Here is an 18,630-nt window from a genome sequence, read left to right as displayed (position 1 = left end):
CTATGTTAATTCCCCATGGGGGCCTACATACTGTAATCTTCCTGGTGTACTGCAGCTCCTTTTGAGGGCCTTAGGCTAGATCCTCTCCTTTCGCCTCTGGCTTGGCACATGGAGCTTGCCTTTTGCTCTCACTGATTATGCGTCCATGCTTTGATAAACTGCAATGAAATGGGAAATAAATTAACAGGTGAATACTGCAGGTCCATACGTTAGTGTTAGTAATTTGGTTGTGTTGGCTTGGGCTGGGGTCCACTGTGATATCTTTTCATGTGGCGCAGGTTTTCTGCTGATGTCATTGGCTGTTTGGCCACTCTACACATGCAAATAAGATACTAAAATAATTATTCAAATTGTCTTATAAATAAATTAACTGTATTGAAATTAAAAGAACAGAATCAATTAACTAAGTAGTGTTTTGTGAAGAGCAATGTCAGCATCAGAAGGTAGGGCAATTAAAAAAATATAATTTGCAAATATCAAATAAATAGAAAAATTAAAAGTTAGTCTGAAAAGTTGTGTTTTTCTTTTATTTAATGGTTTGAAAGGGAGACGTTCCTGTCAAATCTCTCCTGCTGCGTATTTGTAATAACTGCCTCTGCGCTGTGATTGAATCTGTACATGTGGGCTGAGTGGTGGCAGTTGTTGCAGTGCTCAGTGGGTCAAAACTAGGTGCTGGCTGCTAAGACCCCGTGATCTGACATTTATAGTTGCAGAGATATAAATAGTTGCCGTGTGTGTGCGTACTGAGAAGCCTACTTGCTGTTGGGAACTCCACAGATTGCGGACTGCCATTTGACTGAAGGTAAACAACAAACAAATAAGTAATGCAACAAAAGAGAAATCCTTTCAATTAGCATGACTTTGAAAACTAATTGTGGAGCCATATTATTTTTGCCTGTTAAATTACATGTGCCAATTTTTCATTTGTTGGTTATTAGCATATGGTAGTGTAGAAATGTCTTAATAAACTCTCTCCTTTAACTGCAGATCAACATTTGATAAGTGCTCACATCAATCATTTTTACAACAGAAACCTGCAACAAAAGTGTTGATTAAAGATCATCTGAAGAACTTTTGGCTTGTGACCATTTAGCATTGACACAGTGCTAACGCATATATCTTTTTGTCCTGTAAATGAGAAGTAATGTTTTCAAAAAATCTCCCCTGCTTTCTTACAACAAATAATACAGAATTAGTCAATCTTGTTGCTGATGATCTCATTTGCTTTTGTCAGTGATAAAGAGACATCTGTATTGATTTGGTCAGTTTCACAGCAGCTTTAAACTGACATGAGCTGTAATTGCACTCTTGCCTGGTCACAAAGTTCTGAGTCTCAGGTTAATCGCTTTAGTTTATTTTAGAGTCAAATGTTGTTTCCAAACTCACTGACATCTTCAAAACGATAGGCTGTCTGCATAAACTCTGTGCTCAGCTTTACTGTGTAGCAGTTTACTTTTGCCTTTTGCTGTTGCAAGTGGCGTCTGAGTTTTCAGACACCTGATTTAACGGTCTTGTTTTCTTTGTGACTGTGTCTCCCCAGAGCAAGCCCTTGTGCCTCAACTACTTCTGACAGATGAACACAGAGACAGAGGATGAGTTTTATCAATCAGAGGACGACTTGGATGAAGATGAGGCGACACAGTACATCATTGAACAAAGTCTTATTCAGTATAGAAAGCTCAAAGGATTGAATCCAAGGTTAAAGTCTAACCAATAAACATTAAACGTCCAATTCTCTGTATTGAGTTTTGTTTTTTGAACCTTTGAATCCTCTTGTCCACTTTTTCTTTTCTTTAGTGATCTGAAACCCAGTGAAGATCCTGATGAGATTTTCCAAGCTATCAAGGAAGGTAAACAGGAATGGATTCTGAAAGAGCATGCTATAATAAATCCTGACTGGATTCTCACATCATGCCCTGTCTTTATGTCTAGGTGATGAAGATGCACTGGGCAGCCTGGCAATGCAACCGGAGACCCTTTCCAGAGTTGATGACCGTGGATGGATCCCTTTGCACGAGGCTGCTGTGCAGGAGAATAAAAGGATACTTGAGATGACCTTCTCAGGTGGTTAGGCTATCAAAACTATAACTGTGATATCTGACCTTAAGGACTCCTTTGAAATGCCTGCCACGTTGATTATTTATTTGTGTTTCAGCATCACCCCCGGGTGCAGCCCAGTGTCGTACTCTGAAGGGGGAGACACCGTTGTTTCTCGCCGTGGTTCATGGACTCAGGGAGAGTGCTACATTCCTGTTACAGAATGGTTCTAGCCCGGATCTCCTGAACGATGAGCAGGATTCTCCTTTAGTGGCAGGTATCTGACATCTTAATATAAAACGTTGTTTATTTAAAACTCCTGTGAGTATTTTGGATGGTTATGAAACCATCTTAAATGTATACTAGATGCCTCTTTATAACCTAAAAAAGCAAACAAGACCATCAGAGGGCACAAGTATTATTTCTATAAGGGCATTTTCTATGACGTCACCCCTGCCGTGGGATAGGTGTCACATGGGGCGATTATCATCACACAGTCCTAAAACCTTTTGTTTCCTTGGATTTGTTGTGGGCTGCACATTATGAGTCAAGAGTCTAATCAAGAGTAATAAGTCTGTTAGAAAATGCTAATTTCACACACACATGAACATTATCAGCTGTCAGAGATCATTTGTCCACTTTGTCCACAGAGGGGCGCCAACTTCAACTCAACTCCAACTTCAACTCATGTTCGTCAACCTCAGACAACTCAACCTCACACAGTCATCATCCAATTTACCTTTCCCTCTCTTTTTCTCTTTCTCTAAGCTATTCTGAACGATCAGTATGACTTGGCTACCCTCTTGCTTCGCTACAATGCCAGTGTAGATCAAACTGGACCACTGAACAGGACGGCTCTACATGAGTCGGCCTTTTTAGGCCTGGAGAACTTTGTCTATCTGCTACTGGAGTCTGGAGCCAACCCAAATGCGAGCGACATCAAAATGAAAACTCCACTGTCTCTAGCTGCACAGAATGGACATCTGAATGTGGTGGAGATCCTTTTACAGAAAGGTATATGAGATGAGGTGATGGATTACAGATTTTCTAGATGTTACTGAGTGAGCTGACCTGACAGTTTATGTTGCAAAAAAGCAGCATGAACAATACTAGTCATTGCAGGACTGCCTTAGCTTTTGTAAACCACCATTTTGTTCTTATTGGTTTTTATATCTTGAAAAAGCCTAAATTTACTATTATATGTAATATTTTGTTCAGGAGCCCATGTGTGGTGTGAGGCAGAATCAGGCACCATATTGTTCGAGGCAGCAGAATCAGGTAACCCTGATATAATCTCCCTGCTGCTGGACCATGGAGCAGATCCCAACATACCTCTGTACAGTGGACACCTGCCGATCCACCGTGTGGCCTACCGTGGACACATACTGTGAGCATTATCGAAGTAACATGTGGCTCCTTCCTTTGTTAAATAGATTCGAACCTCTGTTGTGTTTTTTACACGCGCTCTCCTCTCTGACAGGGCTCTTGAGCAGCTCATACCTGTGACTAAGCTGGACGCTGTAAAGGAAAGTGGGATGAGTCCTCTCCATTCTGCAGCTGCTGGTGGACATGCACATTGTGTGGAGATGCTGCTCAAAGCTGGCTACGATCCAAATTTTATGCTTCACCAAAGGGTGAGGCGCAACTATGAGGATGAGCGCAGGTCTGCCCTTCTTTTTGCTGTGTCCAACAATGATCTGCAGTGCACCCGCTTGCTGTTAGAGGCCGGGGCAATGGTGAACCAGGATCCTATCAACTGTTTGCAGGTGGCTCTAAGACAGGGAAACTATGAACTGATCAACACTTTGCTAAAGTCAGGGGCAAATGTGAACTACTACTCCCGAATAAATACCACCCACTTCCCCTCAGCGCTGCAGTATGCTTTAAAAGACGAGGTCATGCTGAGGATGATTCTTAACCATGGATATGATGTGAAGCGTTGCTTTGACTGTCCCTATGGAGACAGTTCCCATGACTACGCTCCTTGGACGACCTCTATCATTAAAGACATGGTGGTGAGTCAAGGCTTGTCTGGGAGAAAGACGGTGTAAAGATTAAGACTATGTATGAATGAATCCCACAGTAGAAAAAAGTATTGAAGCAACTCTTACTCATTTTTCAAGGTTTCCCTTCATCTGCCACGTGTCTTTGTCTCTTTGCAGTTCTGCGAGGTGATAACAGTCTCCTGGCTCAAACACATCTCTGCTCAGGTGGTGCGCATCATGCTCGACTACACTGACCATGTCACCTTCTGCACCAAGCTCAAGGACACATTAATTGAGCAGAAACAGTGGCAGGAGATCTGTCATATTCAAAGTACGAAATGCCAAGATCCTGCTATTGTGTACTGATGACGTTATATGCATTCATTGGCTTAACCTTTTCTTATTTTCATGCAGAAAATCCACGGAGCCTGAAGCACCTTTGCCGGCTACAAATAAGGGAGCATTTCAGTCGTCTGCGCTTAAGAGCTCCAGTTTTTATCAACTTTCTTCCTCTTCCTCCCAGGTTGAAAGATTATCTACGCTACAAGGAGTTTGATGTCTACAACAGGGGCAGCATGGTTAGCCCATAGTGAAAATGCATGAATAGATTTCAAAGATACCATTTTGAGGGACAAAAGCCATTCTCTGTTTACCTTGATATTGTGTGTTTTGAGCATTATATAATTTTCTCAGACCATGTTTTACGAGGGCTACTTGATACCCTGCAATAGCCTAATATTTCTACAAAATAATGCTTCTTGTGTTATTTCCTCCAATAATGACTATAAAATGTCAATGCCTTGTTTACAGATTAATTGTCTGCTTTTTTTACTCTTCTGGTCATCCTGAAAATGTTGATAAACAACTTTATTAGCCTTTACTTTCACAACCGTAGTGTTATTGTAAATTGAGTAGTAAAATGTGAAGGCAAATGGTTCTGATAAATCTTTAGGAGAGATGGCATGACAGCACATACCCAGTTGCTAATTACACTTTCACAATGCAATCACAAACATCTTTAACTGCAAAATACTCCACAAAAATGTGAGATCCCTGCCACTCTGCCACCACCTAGTGGGGAAACTAAGTATTCCAGGAGGAACATCATTTTCTTGCATTGAGCTCTTGACGTTTCACAATAAATTTGTAAATCCGAAACCATCAACCTGACAGATAAGTGTTTCAGACAATTGTGTGGGAAATAAAAAAAACCGTGTTAACAATCTTTTAGAAATATGATAATAAACTGAGCATATATTTTCAGTCAGGCAGAAATGGCTTCTGAATAGATTATACGTAAACGGCTGCATGCCATCCAATATTCTTCCTGTCTAATGTAAAATTAGAGCATTGATTTCACATCCAATAAGTGCAGTACATATCTCCGCCGCTGGGTGGCGCGGATTCTCTCGGATGTAAACATAGTGACGGCAGCGTTTTGCAGTGGTGGAGAAGAACGTGTACGTCATTTTCACAATGGCGGAGGCTGGGTGAGCAGGAGAGAGTGTGTGTGTGAAGCGGCGCCGTATTCCTCAGAGCTATATTGCGCGTATTACGTGCACGGTGCCCGAAAATGGCCCTGAACCCCAACGCAGTGGGGAAAAGGGACTCAGAATGTACCAAGGCGGACGATCCCCAGCCGGACTGTGGCGAACCCCCGAAGAATTCATCCGCCACCTCGGCCACAGCCAACCAAAATGGCGATCAGCCTGGATGTGGAGTCGGTATAATGCCTGAACAAGAAGCCCCTGAGCGGCGGAGGAGCGTCCAGATGGACGCCCGGAGCTTCAGCAGCTCTCCCTTGTCAGGCCAGAGACCGAGTGAGGAGCTGCCACGGAAAAATTTCCAAATTCCGAGGAAGATACGAGAGCGGAAAGGTGGTGCCATATCCCTGAGATTGTGAACAGAGCCCGTCCTGTGTTTCATGCGTTAATTCTGCTACTGCATGTTGCTAGCGTGCTAGCTGGCTAACTTGCTGGTCTCTCTAGTTTAATGACTTCTAAACAATGTTCACCGACAATTGAGGTGCACATCAGACGGACACCACGCCGTGTTTTGCATATTGATAGTCTTGAGCCATGTAGCCTGTGTCGTTTTTGCAGACAAATGGTTGGTAGTGGTGTCCAGGTACTCAGTTACTTACTAGTGAGCTGCTAACTTTGTGTTAAGGCGCCTTAAAGCAGCACTTTGAGGACTGGACCAACTTGTTCAATGTGATTGAAGATTACTGCTGGTGGTATCATAGGTGTGTTGCAGCCATCACCTGACAACATGTGGGTGTCTCATTGACCTCAGTGAAGGGCATGGATGTATCCACCTCACCTGTCTGTTTAAAAAAAACAACGTTTAAACAGTGCAATGACACAGTGATGATTTCCAAGCATAGCTGCCCACTCGTCCCAGTTTAATGTCACTGGTCCCTCATAGCATCTCTTGTACACCAGACCCCCCCCCCCCCCCTCTCAACAACCCCTCCTCAGAGACACTCCTCCTGACACAGCCCCATAATGTCTCCAAAAGCAGTAATACCCTTTGTAAAGTGGACTCAGATGGGACCTTGCCGTTTTGTATACATCAGTTTTTTTGTTTATATGCAAAATGAGCCTTCGTTGCTTGACTTTAATCTTGAGCATCATCTAAGCAGCGTTCTAGTTCAAAGTTTCCCTCACAGGTAAATGACATGTCATTCCCCATCGTTCGCTCTTTCAAACCTTGTCTAAGTATAAGCAGATGTAATGCCAGGTCTGCTGCACGGCGTATTGTTGATGTTCGGTAAATCTAGTTCCAGTTGATCCGTGCGCTTGCAACTATAAGGCGTCCTGATGCACAGTTCAGTCATCTTAGACTGAAGTTAAGCGAATGATGATGCTGGTTTAATTCAACCCCACACAGCTGGACTGAACATACACAGTGTCTGCTCACAGTATCATCCTGTCCTCACTGTCTGTTAGGACACGGCATGTGACTCCATTATGGAGCCTTCGTGTCAACAGAGGACACATGATGTCTACTTCTTGTGGAAGAATGTAACATATGGTGTGCTACTTTTGACCTGTATCCTCCCCTCTCCCTTCACACACTTCTGAGCCGTAGGTGCTATATCCTAACCACTGTTTCACCCCGTGTGTGTGTCTGTGCAGGCCTGTACCAGTTCCTGCCCCCTGACAGCCGAGAGTTTGACGACCTCGTGAAGATCGTCTCCTCGTTTTACCTGGACGCATCATCGCGGGGGACCTTCTCATACTGCAAGGCCAGGCTCATTCACAATGAGCTTCTGGAAAAGGAGGTTGGTCATCGTCGCGCTGCACCCGACTTCATCGAGACGAATTATTAGGGTTGCTCCTTTTTTTTTTTTTCCATTAAGCGAAGCATTTCGTAGGCCGACATAAAGCGAACACAGCTAAGACTCTGTGATCATTCCAGAGATACTGTGATCATTCCAGAGATACTGATGCTGTGATGAGACGTTTTCAACATCTAAGTCTAATCTCCCCCCCCGTGCCCCTCTAACCTGCACTCACTTTGCTCCAGGACTAGCCAGGCCTCCTCGTTGTTACTTCTTGTACGTAGTCTCTTAATACAACACATGCAGAGCTTTATGTGCTCATGAAACATGCTTACGTTACAACACTGGCCGTCTCCAAATAAAGGTGCTGTAGAGTTCACGTCGGGGGGTTCTCAATAATCGAAGGCTTTAGTCGATTACACAGCATGCTCACGTCGTGTACCTGCGCTTGAGCGTGGACCCGCACTCGTCCCAGTGGGGGGGGGGCTTGCGCGCACGGTACAGATTGCAGAGTGCGAGCGCTCCCGAAAAGTTCAGCCTGTTGACGTTTTGCCGCTTCTCCTTCCAGTTCATCGAGAAGCGGCGAGAGATGAAGCAGGAGGGGCGCACGGAACAAGAGCTGACTGAGTCCTACTGCTTCCTCTACCCCGACAAAACCAAGGTATCAACGGTGGACGAGACGTGAAGCGTGATCTCTTTTCTCTCTGTTGGTTTGACTTCATTCTGATCCGCGTGTGCTCCCTTGTGCGTGCAGCTCCTGTGGGTCTGTGAGAAGGGTCTGTCAGTCGGACACTCCAGGATTACAACTCTTGGAAATCCTTCAGTTGGTACGTTTTTGGTCTGACGTGACCTGAAAGGAGACTGCAATGAAAGCTTCAGGTTTCTTTTAGGGTGCCTTTTTTATTTCATTTTATGGGTTGCTTTTTTAAATCAAATTTTGTTTTGATCAACACCTGCAGGCGTTTGACTGGAAATTTGACCTGAGAAAAAAAGAAAAGAAACAAAACAATGAATCACTTGAATGTTGGTTCACAAGTAACCACTGCAGGATCGTTCTACGATCATGGTGCTATTCTTCTGATTCTGCTCTTTTGTCATTGCAGGCGTTTATCTGTCCAAATACTCAGATTTGTTACAAATCAATCCGTTGGATGTTGGCTCTGTTGGAGACATAATTGTTTTTAAAGTTATGCGGGTAAGGCTGCCATCCCGTCTGCTTTGAGCTGTCGAGGCGTCTTGTTCTCACTCGACTCCAAACCCACCAGCTGTTTTTTTTTTGTTCCCAGGGCCGAATTAAGCACATCCACGAGAACATGCCTAAGAACGCGATCGAACCTACACCCAAGTTTGACTGTCACCTGTCGAGAAGTGCCAACAGGGTGACGTCTCTGCTGTCTTACAGAGCGTTTGAGCTCACACAGGTAAACGCTCGTGTCATCAAACTCATGTGACGAGCCCTTTGATTCCCTTAGATGGAATATTTTAGGTTTTCACGAGTCTTTCTCTTTCCCCCCTTTCAGCAATATTTCTTTGAGTTTGCGTTCGAAGAGATCAAGGCTCGGCCGCGGCACGTCTGCCCCTACGCTGTGGTTTCCTTTCAGTACAAAGGCAAGGAGGCCGCGGCGGCTCCTATGACTGCGCACAGGTACATTTTTAGTCCTTCAGAGAACATTTTTTAAAAGCCGCCGAGTAATCTGAAGTGGTTTCCAGTCTGACAGCTCTGCAGTGTTTGTTAACACGATTTGTTTTCCTCTTCTCAAAAAGGTTCAACACAATTTCCCCTGAAGGAAGCAGAGGTAAAACATTTCACGTTGTTAAAATGTGTTAGAACCAAAAAGCCCTCTTTGTTGTTTGGAATAATAATGCTCTTTCTTACTCGCTGCTTTTCAGCACGTTTTCATAAATTATTTTCTTATTTTCTGTTGTGTGTGTGTGTGCGCGCTTGTGTGTGTAAATATGTTTAAGGGAGTGTAATGAAGTAGTGGAGAAGGTGTGGGTATAAATACGCTCATGCATCAGCCTGCTCCTTATCGGTCATGTGGGTACATATTAATGTTGATTTGAATTATTCTGCGTTGTTTGCGTTTCACTTTACTTTTCTGTGCTACTTACAAACGTCCGAAATAAACTTGAGAATCAGAATCAGTATCAGCTTAGAAGAGCGCATTTAGTTTTATGTTTTTAGTTTTTCCTCTTTACGTGATGTTTGACCTCTTCCCTTTTGTTCTTGGTGCCTTTTTGCAGGGAAAAGCTGCTACACTGTGTGGAGTGGCCCACTAGTAAACAAGGGCCAGGAGTTATTCCCCATCTGTTTACGATCATCCTCGCGCCCCTACCTTCCTTTCAAACTGTGAGTGAACCTCGAGTCCCCCTCAGTGAATTCTGCAGATCCGCTGAAAAGTATTGGCAGTTCTGCTTGAATTTCACCCAGGAAGAATTTCAAACCGAACTGTAACACGCCCATGTCTCACAGGTGTAAACGGCGGGTTAGAAAACCCAAATCGAATGCCTGTAGGTTTACTTGAACTAGTTTTGAATGCTGTTTGACCGGTCTCCTGTGTGCACCCCCCCCCCCCCCCGCAGGCCGGAGAAGCTGGAGGTGACTCGAGGCATGCAGCTGGATCAGGTGAAGCGAAAGATTCACCCTTCACTCTTTTCTTGGGACACCTACAGCGCTTCACGGGAAGGTCAGTCTGCATCACTCGTCCGTATATCTCATAATTAGGTGATAATGAAATGTAGGCGATAATGCCTAGAGCGTCTTCTAAATGCAAACCCTGCAGTATATGTTCCAGAAAAAAAGCTTTCTCACTTAATCCACTGAAATACAACCAAAGATTTGCTGCATTTAAGAACAACTTGAAAGAAAAAAAAAAAGAAGAAGAAAGGACTGCATAGTTTGGTTATATGCGTCAGCTTTCCTGACTCGCTTGTCTTTGTGCGCAGTTATGAAGTGTGGGATGTCCTGCAGCCTGTTTGAGGTGGTGGACGGGAAAGGCAAAGCAACCAGCGGCAGCCTGGCAGCGCTCGTCCACAAACTGGAAAGGGACAGGATGGTGAGTCACACGAGCTGCTACCTACCAGGTGCTAACGCATACACATCCCACAAAGACACCGAATCTGTTCGGACGGTTTGAGAATCAAAGAGATTTCAAGCTGAGGTCAAGTAAAAGAAGTGAATTTTAAGAAAATGTTGTTTTACTGCATCCTCACGTTATGTAGTCGAGAAATAGTCAAAAGATTCCCTTGATGTATTAATCTGTTAGCTGTCATCAAATAGAATAAAACTGAACAATGCAGACCAAGAGTCCATAAGGAATAGGTGTAAACGTGTTCAAGAAGAGAAGACAGTCACGCTGACAGCAGCGTCTCCTCTCCTCCTTCAGGTGCTGGTGAATTCCTTGTTCGACAGGGGCTTTCTCTTCCTGCTGTCATCGGCTCAGATGATCGAGTCCAAAGGTACCTAAAAGCTTTGACCCTCTCCTCCCGTGCGTCGCTTGTTTTATCAGATGAGCAGCTTGCTCGTTCCCCTCGGCGAGAGGTTCAGCTTTTACAAAAAAATGAGAGTTTCTGTTTGTTTTTCTAGAGCGGCGGGGGCGGGTGGAGAAGAACCTGCAAGCATTATTCATCTTTCAGGAGTCAAGGATGGTCGTCAAGTACTGTAAGTATTATTCACTCAGTCGTTTTCTGAGCGTGTGCCCCCCCCCCCCCCCCCCCCGTGGCAGCAGCATCTGCATGAAGCTCACAGCCAGAAGCTTTTATTGGCAAACAGGGATGATGAATATTACAGGGCTCTTTTTTTCATGGCTTCCTACCGCATGCTCCTGCTTTCTTCAAAAACCAAAAGATCAGTGGAGAGGCATTTCTCGATGCCATGTGTCATTTCAAAACGCGACTATACTTCGACTTTAATAGTAAAAGCATTTCTTTAAGAAAAACGACATGTTTCCCTCGTTGTAGCATCCAGACTGTTCGAGCCTGAGCCGCTGACTGTGGAGCCCCAGCCTGCCCTCCTGTCGTACGTGGAGCCTTTCATCCCCGCTCTGCACTACTCCCTTTACAAGTTACGTCCCAACCCAGGCAAGGACCTGAGCCTCGGCGTGGAGCGACAGGCCGCAGACTACCTGACTCGTTTGGATTCGGGCACAGTGCGGCCGTTCATCCTGCCCGACTACAAACACACGGTAGAAGAAAGGACCAACCCGGTGCCCCGACCCAAATTTAACATGGAGGCCGTTCTGCGCACATATGTTCACACCCCTGTTAATTACATGTTACCTCTGAACAAAGTGAAGGATGTAATAGAAAAAATACGGAACCCCACACCTGTTCCCACACCTACTCCTGCCCCAGTGGAATACAGCCCCGTTTCCGACTGGGGCGGCTCAGACAGGGGATCGGACAGGGCCGAAAGACTCCCAGAAAAGCCGCCTCAGGAGAGGCCACCTTTAGAAAGGCCGCCTCAGGAGAGGCCAGCGCCTGAAAAGCCTCGAAGGGCAGGGCCGGCACACTCGAACGGGGCCCAGCCGCAGCACAAGTCGCACGCGGATCCGCCTCAGCCGAATCAGAAGCTGCGGCTGTCCCAGAACGAGTACGACAAAGACAAGATGAAGCAGCTGCTCAAGCTCATCCAACTCCACAAGAAAGCGATCGTGAAGGATCCCGGCAAGCAGAAGGGAGAGGACGGCGCTTGGGATGAGAACAGTCTGAAGAGGAAGTTGGAGGGTGACGAGAGGCTGGGCTTGACCAAACGTCAACGTGAAGATGCACTGAGCAACGGGGAGTCCAGTCGAGGTGAGGACAGCTGCTGCTGTAACTGATTTAAAATGTCATAGGGAATCATTAGTTTCCCAACGGTGTCATTGGATATCACTAATTGAATTGCAAAAAAAAAAAAGCACACGCATCCTGTATGCACTGCATTAACAGAGCTTTTATCTTTTGCACCGATCTTCACCCCTCTTCATCGCCCCTCTGTAATACACAAAGAACGTGGTTATTTAAAGGTTAAACTGCTCTAGTAGACCAAAAAAAAAACAACACACATTTGTTTTCATGTCCAAAAAGACCAATTTGCTTGTTTGTCGCCAGGAGCCCAAGCAGACGAGTTGGGAGATGACATCGGACAGAGCGACAATCTGACGGCGGTGATGGAAAGCATGGGCATCTACGACACCGACCTGAGAGCTCGAGGTAACACCAACGCCTCGGCAGTCAACGAGACCCAGCGCCTCCTCAAGATCCTCCTGGCCACTCTCAACAAAGCCGTGGCTCAGGGTTCGATGTCTTTAGCGCCAAACCACGGGGAATCGTCGACTGGCTCGGGGAGGGCGGAAGCTGCTCTCCCTGAACCAGAGCTTCGCAAACAAAATGAGCTGCCAGCGTTGCTTACTAACTACACAGAGGTAAGATCTGACCAGATGGTTTGGATTTTTTATTTTTTTGTAATCCCGTGCTGTTTATTGACTTTTAAATGAACCACTGGTGTTTACTCTCTTTAGGTGGATATGGACTGTAGCCCTGGAAGTCCGTTCAGTCCAGGTTCCCCGCCTGAGCCAGCCCACAGCTCAAACGAGCCAACATGGGTCAACCCCGCAAATGAAGGTACCTCAACTCTCCTTATAAGCATGTTTACGTCTGCTTCACAAGGCATCAGTGTGACAAGTTTTCACGCCTTTTGTCCTTTTAGAAATAGCACAGGCTTTTCCCGAGCCAAAGCCAGAGGCAGAGGCTGCGACGGCAGTGAAAATCCACCAGGAGCAGAAGACGCCCGCAGACGTTCAAATAAAAAAGGTGGCCGCAGCAACCACGTTACCCGTCACAGAGGAAGTTCCCTTCAGGCCCTCCATCAGTCTGGACACCATATTGAGCCAGGAGCTTCACAGTCTTACCTCTGACATTAAAAACATTATGCAGGCTCATCACATTTACTACACGTCAAGGCAGCCTGTAAGGTTGCCTACTCACCACTCCTGGGTGCCCAACACCTGCTTCTCAGACTTTGTTGTACCTTACGTCGGCCCTGTCCCCATTCAGGGGCATGTCAAAGCACTGTGCGATAAGATGGACAAGTTGATCCCACCCGCTCCCCCCAAGGTCGCCTCCCCGCCTCCAGTGACGACCTCTAATCTCACTACACCACCCCCAACCCCGGCAGAGACTCCGAGAGTGAAAGCCGAGCCCTCCCAGTCAAAGAGCGCCACTTCCTCTCAGAGCAGCAAAGGTCCGTCTGTCAAAGAGGCGGCGACGGCGAAGATTAAATCCGAACCCCAGTCTGTAGAGTTGGTGGGAGAGATGTATTCTCCCTCTCACGTCACAGCAGATTCCCCGGAGCGCAACTCCCAAATCCCAGGCTCTGCCTCCGGGAGCGGCTCGGGCCTGCTGGCCGGCAGCCTCATCGGTCAGCTGAAGCCTGAGGTTTTCAGCAGCCTGGTGGAGATCTTCAAGGATGTCACCAAGAACACCGTCAAGTTCTACATTTACTCGGGGGATGAAGGGGAGGAGAGCACCGTCTGCAAGCAGATTAAGGTACAGTACGAGGTTCTAATTAGGCCTCGAAAGGAGAGCGGTAGTATTTATTTACATGATCAGTTATTCTCTTGAATTGTAAAATCTCAGGAAATTGTGACGAATATCTATCAGACCTGTCCAAACACTGAGATGATGCCTTTAGCTTTACATCTCTTCAAACCCCGAAAACTAGAAATAGTTATTGTACGACTGTCTACAAAAGGAGAAGTGGGCACTGTTGGATTTCATTGAGGAGATTCAATCCAAAATAGTAAAGATAGTGTGAGGGGAGTTGTTGGAAGAGCATGTACTTTAAAAAAAGAATAAAGGGTCAAAGAACTTCCCTCATCAACTCATTGTTTGGACTCCACTCTCCCTTATTCCTTATTATTTTGTTTGTTTTTGTACATCATATAGAGGCATCAGTATTTTCTTCAGCCAGCTAGAGACTCGAGAGTAATCACCACATTATCAAAATCAATGTTTCATTATTTGATCAAATTAATGAATCAATTCTTCAGACTGTAAATCAAAGTTTTGCTCATTAGCTGCTAAATATGTCCAGTTATCATTTACATAGCACGTCTGCTCTTCTAACATAGTCATCATCTTTTCTTTTCTTTTTAACTTGAGGAAGCAAAGCTCCACAGCTTTCTGTCGTAGTAAACAGAACAGGCACACACACACACACACACACACACACACACACACACACACACACACACACACACACACACACACACACACACACACACACACACAAGCTGAAATGCAGGTCTACACTGTGAGTGAAGTGCTACACTCGCTCCTCTCTGTCACTCTGTGTCCCATCTCTCAGTTCTTGGCTCTCTCTCTCTCTCTCTATCTGTCAGACAGTCAGTTTTCGTCCCCGTACGAGAGAGCGATACATTCATCTGTCTGTCTGTAACAATTATGTCCCTCCTGTCTCGTCCCAAAAGGAGTACTTGAAAAGTCTCGGCAACAGCGAGTGCAGTCCACAGACGTTTCTGGAAAACAGCGGCAGTTTAGATAAGCTCCTCATCATCATTCAGAATGAGGACATTGCAGCACACGTGCACAAGGTACAGTTGCCTTCCCGCTGTCTTCTTCATGTCGCAGCCTTACTTCAATCTGGAGTTGAACATCGAGTGATGTCCTAGTTTCATTTATATGCAAACGTTTTCATTTAAACGTAATATAGGAAATCTCGCCTTTTCACTCTGCAGATCCCGGCTCTGGTGTCTTTGAAGAAGTTGCCTTCAGTGAGCTTCGCTGGAGTGGACACTCTGGACGATGTCAAGAACCACACTTATAACGAGCTGTTTGTGTCCGGAGGCTTCATGGTGTCTGATGAGTTTGTCCTCAACCCTGACCTCATCACACCAGGTAACTTTAGCTTTTCTATGTTATGTAAGCGACACGATGGCTCACAGAACAGAAACAATCCGCAGGACTAGACTTCTGAGCTTGTGTTGCTTGTTTCGTTCAGATCGCTTGCAGGGGCTGCTGAAGTTCTTGGAGGAGCAGAGCACCCCTGAACACCCTTGGCAGTGGAAGGTGCATTGCAAGTCTCAGAAGAAGCTTAAAGAACTGGCGAGGTCAGTATCTCATTTCTTAAAAAGCAATGTTTAGTGTTTTTGCCAGATCCAAGCTTTAAAAACTTTTTTTTTTTTTTACCCCCAAACACTTTTCATGCATCAATTTCTTTTATGCTCTTAAAGGGTGAACACCAATGCCATGGGACTGCTGAACCTTCTCGCAGCCTATCAGAAAAAGCACCTTGTCGAGTTCCTCCCCTACCACGAGTGTGACACCCAGTCGCGTCAGGCTCCAGATCTAGAGTGCTTGATCAAGCTCCAAGCACAGCACACACAACAGCGGCACCTTATCTTCCTCACAGGTATGTTCGGCAAAAAAAAAATAAAAAATCAAAGTCAACAAACACTTTCCCTTTATTTGAGTTGAATACTGTTTTAGGTTGTCATCTACAACATTGAACTCAAATGAAATGTGTATGTTGGTGTGTTTTCCTTGGTTTTATTCAGAGAGGCCATTTGAGATGTTCCTACAGTACTCAAGGAATGGAATAGTAATTGGAAGCATTGACGACGTGATGAGTGGTTTCCACAGCCTGATTGGCTCCATTAATCAGAATGAGCTTCCAACGCCGCCCTCTACTGGTGAGTAGCATCGTCTGCGGGACAAAAAAAACCTAAAAACACCTGGGTTTGAGTGCATCTGAATTGCCTTTTCATCTTTACCTGTAATCATACCATTTAAAGCCGTCTGTTCTACCCTGCATTTTAATGCTGTTACTGTATGTTACACACTTTTTGTCTCTGCCCCTTCCTGCTCCCCCAGTAGTGAATGACGAGTGTGGGCAAGAGGAGGACATGTCACTGGACTCCGATGATGGGGAGCCACTCCCCACGTCGGCACCTTCAGAGCAGAAATGGGATGTTGGGAAGCCGCAGCCGCCGCCACCGGAGTCGGACGAGTTTCGTCCTCCGCTCCCAGACGTGGCCACACCAGAGAGAACTCCCACACTTTCTGACTACAGTGCTCTCAAAACGGCCATCTCTCAGTTCAAAGCTTCAAACCAGATGGGCATCTGCTCTTCAGACATTGGCAGCTTGTCCCCGGGAGGTTTCCCTGTGAATCCTCATCAGAGCTTTCTCTGTCCTTCAGCCTCCTGGTCGTCCTACACCGGTTCTTCTAGCTATGCTGCCTCCCCCGCTTACCCTGCATCTCCCTGCAGCAGCACACAGGAACAGGAACACCGGCCACCTGCCTCCACCGCAGTCCCAACCCCGCCCACCATGGCCACAGTAGGACCTCTAGCCAACCTGGCTTCCCTCCCCTTAGAGGTCAAACCTCCCCCTCCTCCTCACCTCATGATGCTGGGCCACACGTATGGCGCAGATACAGGAGGAGCTGGCACTGCTGGGAACTCTCCCCTCACCACCTCCCTCCCTTACACAGAACATAGTGACTCACCCCTGCCTGGTTTCATGGCTGGCAGTGCTAGTCGGACCCCCACATTACAGGAAAGGACACTCAGTGGACCTGGGGAGGGAGTATGGGGGGCCGCAGGGACAAGCACTTGTGAGACTGCTATGAACCAGGGTGTGATCACATCCGGCCCACTGGACCCCAGTGGACTCCCTACAACTGGGGAAATCCTCAGCAGTAGCACCCCTGGTAGTCAGGGGTGCAGAACTCGAGTGAATTGCACTGACAAACTTGGACCTTCTGTTGGAGTTCCCCCAGTGGTCAGCAGGGGGGGCTCTGTATTAAGACCTAAGCTGCCTCCACACTTAATGGGCTATGGTAGTATAGGTGGCATCCATGGACAGATGGATCGTGGACCTATGCGGGGTGGTATGGGATACCGAGGGAGAGGACCCGCGCCTGTAGGACTTTGGCCTCGGCCAGGAAGAGGACATGATCGGGGGGGCGGGACTGGAGGTGGACCCTGCTCTTGGGGTTACCCAGCAGGTAGGGGCGGACCTCGGGATTACTATTCAGACTATTCTTACTCTCACAATTATGCCCCTGAATAGACAATCAACACGATCATAGGGGCGACACAAACGCCATACGACAGACAGAGACTATTAAAGCTAGCTGAATGTACATATTTCCTTGTCATAAAAATGATTTCAATCAAGGCTTCTGGTTTTCTACATTAATAAAAATTGATACGGGCAGAGCCGAGTGTCTTACTGTCCTGTGAACTGTATGTATGCTCTTTCCATGTGAGCTATTGGAGACCCTGTCCAAACCACTATATTTATATTTGCCAACAAATGTTTATGGCCTTCCAGCTTCTCGGAGTTTGTCATGTTATTTCTGTTTGTCTGGTTTTCAAACGGTTTGTGGACAAGGGGAAAGGCTGATATTTTTTTAATGAAAAAAAAAACAAAAAAAACTTAGTGAATCAAATTTCACTTTTGCTGTTGGTTTTCATTTTTTATTTTTATTTACTTGGTTGTCCTAAATTCTATTAAAATAAAACATTTCAAATCTTGTTTGTGTGACCAGTTTGGAGACGGTGTCAAACAAACTATTAAAAATATAAATCACAGCTGTCTTAATGTCCTTTTACTCTTTGAGTTTTATTCAGCTTCATCCATGTTTGTGGTGCAGTTTGAAGAAAGACATGTTCACAGCCAAATAGAATGTGTAATACCAAAAACATAAAATATCCTTAAAACAAAGGTCAGATTAAAATATTTGTTTAGCTATGTATGAGAAACTGAAGTTGTGTAAATACTCCATCAATGTTTGTATGTTGGTCCCATTTTTTTTCAAATACTAAGTTGTCACAAGGCTCTGCAGTTGAAATCAGTGACATCATTACATCAAGATGTGTGTGTGTGTGTGTGTTTGGAGAGCTATTCGGAGGAAATGCAGTACTAAAAACCCTTTAGAGACTGCATGCTGAGTGCCGTTTGCCCTTCAACTCAACCGCCACTCAAGGATCATTATGAGTGTTGATATCCTCTCAGTAGTATGGGTTTCATTGTGTTGTTTTATTAACTCAGTTAAGCACCTTGTCGAGAGAACCACTAGAGGTCGCCCTTTCCATTTAATTTGGAAAATAGGTTAACATTTATCTCCAGAGCCTCATTCCAGTTGTGCAACACAAATGCCGCCATGGTAACTACACTGGAAACTGAGAACAGTTCTTTCAATTAAATCACTTGAAGATAAGACCATAACAGAACCCATGAGCAGAATGGGCTGTTTTCTTTGATGCTCCTACACTGCACAGATATACACACATCTGTCCCAAATACAGTCTTTGGT

General features: G+C 45.6%; 2 protein-coding genes across 4 annotated transcripts; both read left to right on the top strand.

Annotated features, from left to right (window-relative positions):
* Positions 1 to 565: 565 nt before the first annotated feature.
* Positions 566 to 5,349, top strand: asb14b (ankyrin repeat and SOCS box containing 14b). The gene is made up of 10 exons (XM_079359972.1): positions 566 to 802; positions 1,541 to 1,698; positions 1,798 to 1,850; positions 1,933 to 2,064; positions 2,156 to 2,314; positions 2,806 to 3,051; positions 3,256 to 3,424; positions 3,518 to 4,052; positions 4,200 to 4,353; positions 4,437 to 5,349. Exons 2-10 carry the CDS (start codon positions 1,574 to 1,576, stop codon positions 4,610 to 4,612), a joined length of 1,749 nt encoding a protein of 582 aa, XP_079216098.1. The 5' UTR covers positions 566 to 802; positions 1,541 to 1,573; the 3' UTR covers positions 4,613 to 5,349.
* A 124-nt stretch (positions 5,350 to 5,473) lies between these two features.
* On the top strand, positions 5,474 to 17,905 carry tasorb (transcription activation suppressor b). 3 transcript variants are annotated; one of them, XM_079359959.1, is made up of 23 exons: positions 5,474 to 5,899; positions 7,163 to 7,308; positions 7,877 to 7,969; positions 8,063 to 8,135; positions 8,412 to 8,503; positions 8,595 to 8,729; positions 8,829 to 8,953; positions 9,073 to 9,104; positions 9,553 to 9,658; positions 9,892 to 9,995; positions 10,255 to 10,364; positions 10,695 to 10,767; positions 10,895 to 10,969; positions 11,269 to 12,102; positions 12,400 to 12,713; positions 12,810 to 12,912; positions 12,998 to 13,836; positions 14,778 to 14,900; positions 15,045 to 15,204; positions 15,308 to 15,416; positions 15,540 to 15,718; positions 15,864 to 15,998; positions 16,183 to 17,905. In XM_079359959.1, exons 1-23 carry the CDS (start codon positions 5,596 to 5,598, stop codon positions 17,379 to 17,381), a joined length of 5,463 nt encoding a protein of 1,820 aa, XP_079216085.1. In that variant the 5' UTR covers positions 5,474 to 5,595; the 3' UTR covers positions 17,382 to 17,905. The 3 variants fall into 3 exon arrangements, with proteins under 3 accessions (XP_079216085.1, XP_079216084.1, XP_079216086.1); XM_079359958.1 differs by having other exon boundaries at positions 16,180 to 17,905; XM_079359960.1 differs by lacking the exon at positions 5,474 to 5,899 and adding an exon at positions 5,912 to 6,693 and having other exon boundaries at positions 16,180 to 17,905.
* The last annotated feature ends 725 nt before the right edge of the window (positions 17,906 to 18,630 follow it).

Source organism: Symphodus melops (assembly GCF_947650265.1).
Source record: "Symphodus melops genome assembly, chromosome: 13".
NCBI classification, from domain to species: domain Eukaryota; kingdom Metazoa; phylum Chordata; class Actinopteri; order Labriformes; family Labridae; genus Symphodus; species Symphodus melops.
This window is presented reverse-complemented; position numbering and strand designations above follow the sequence as displayed.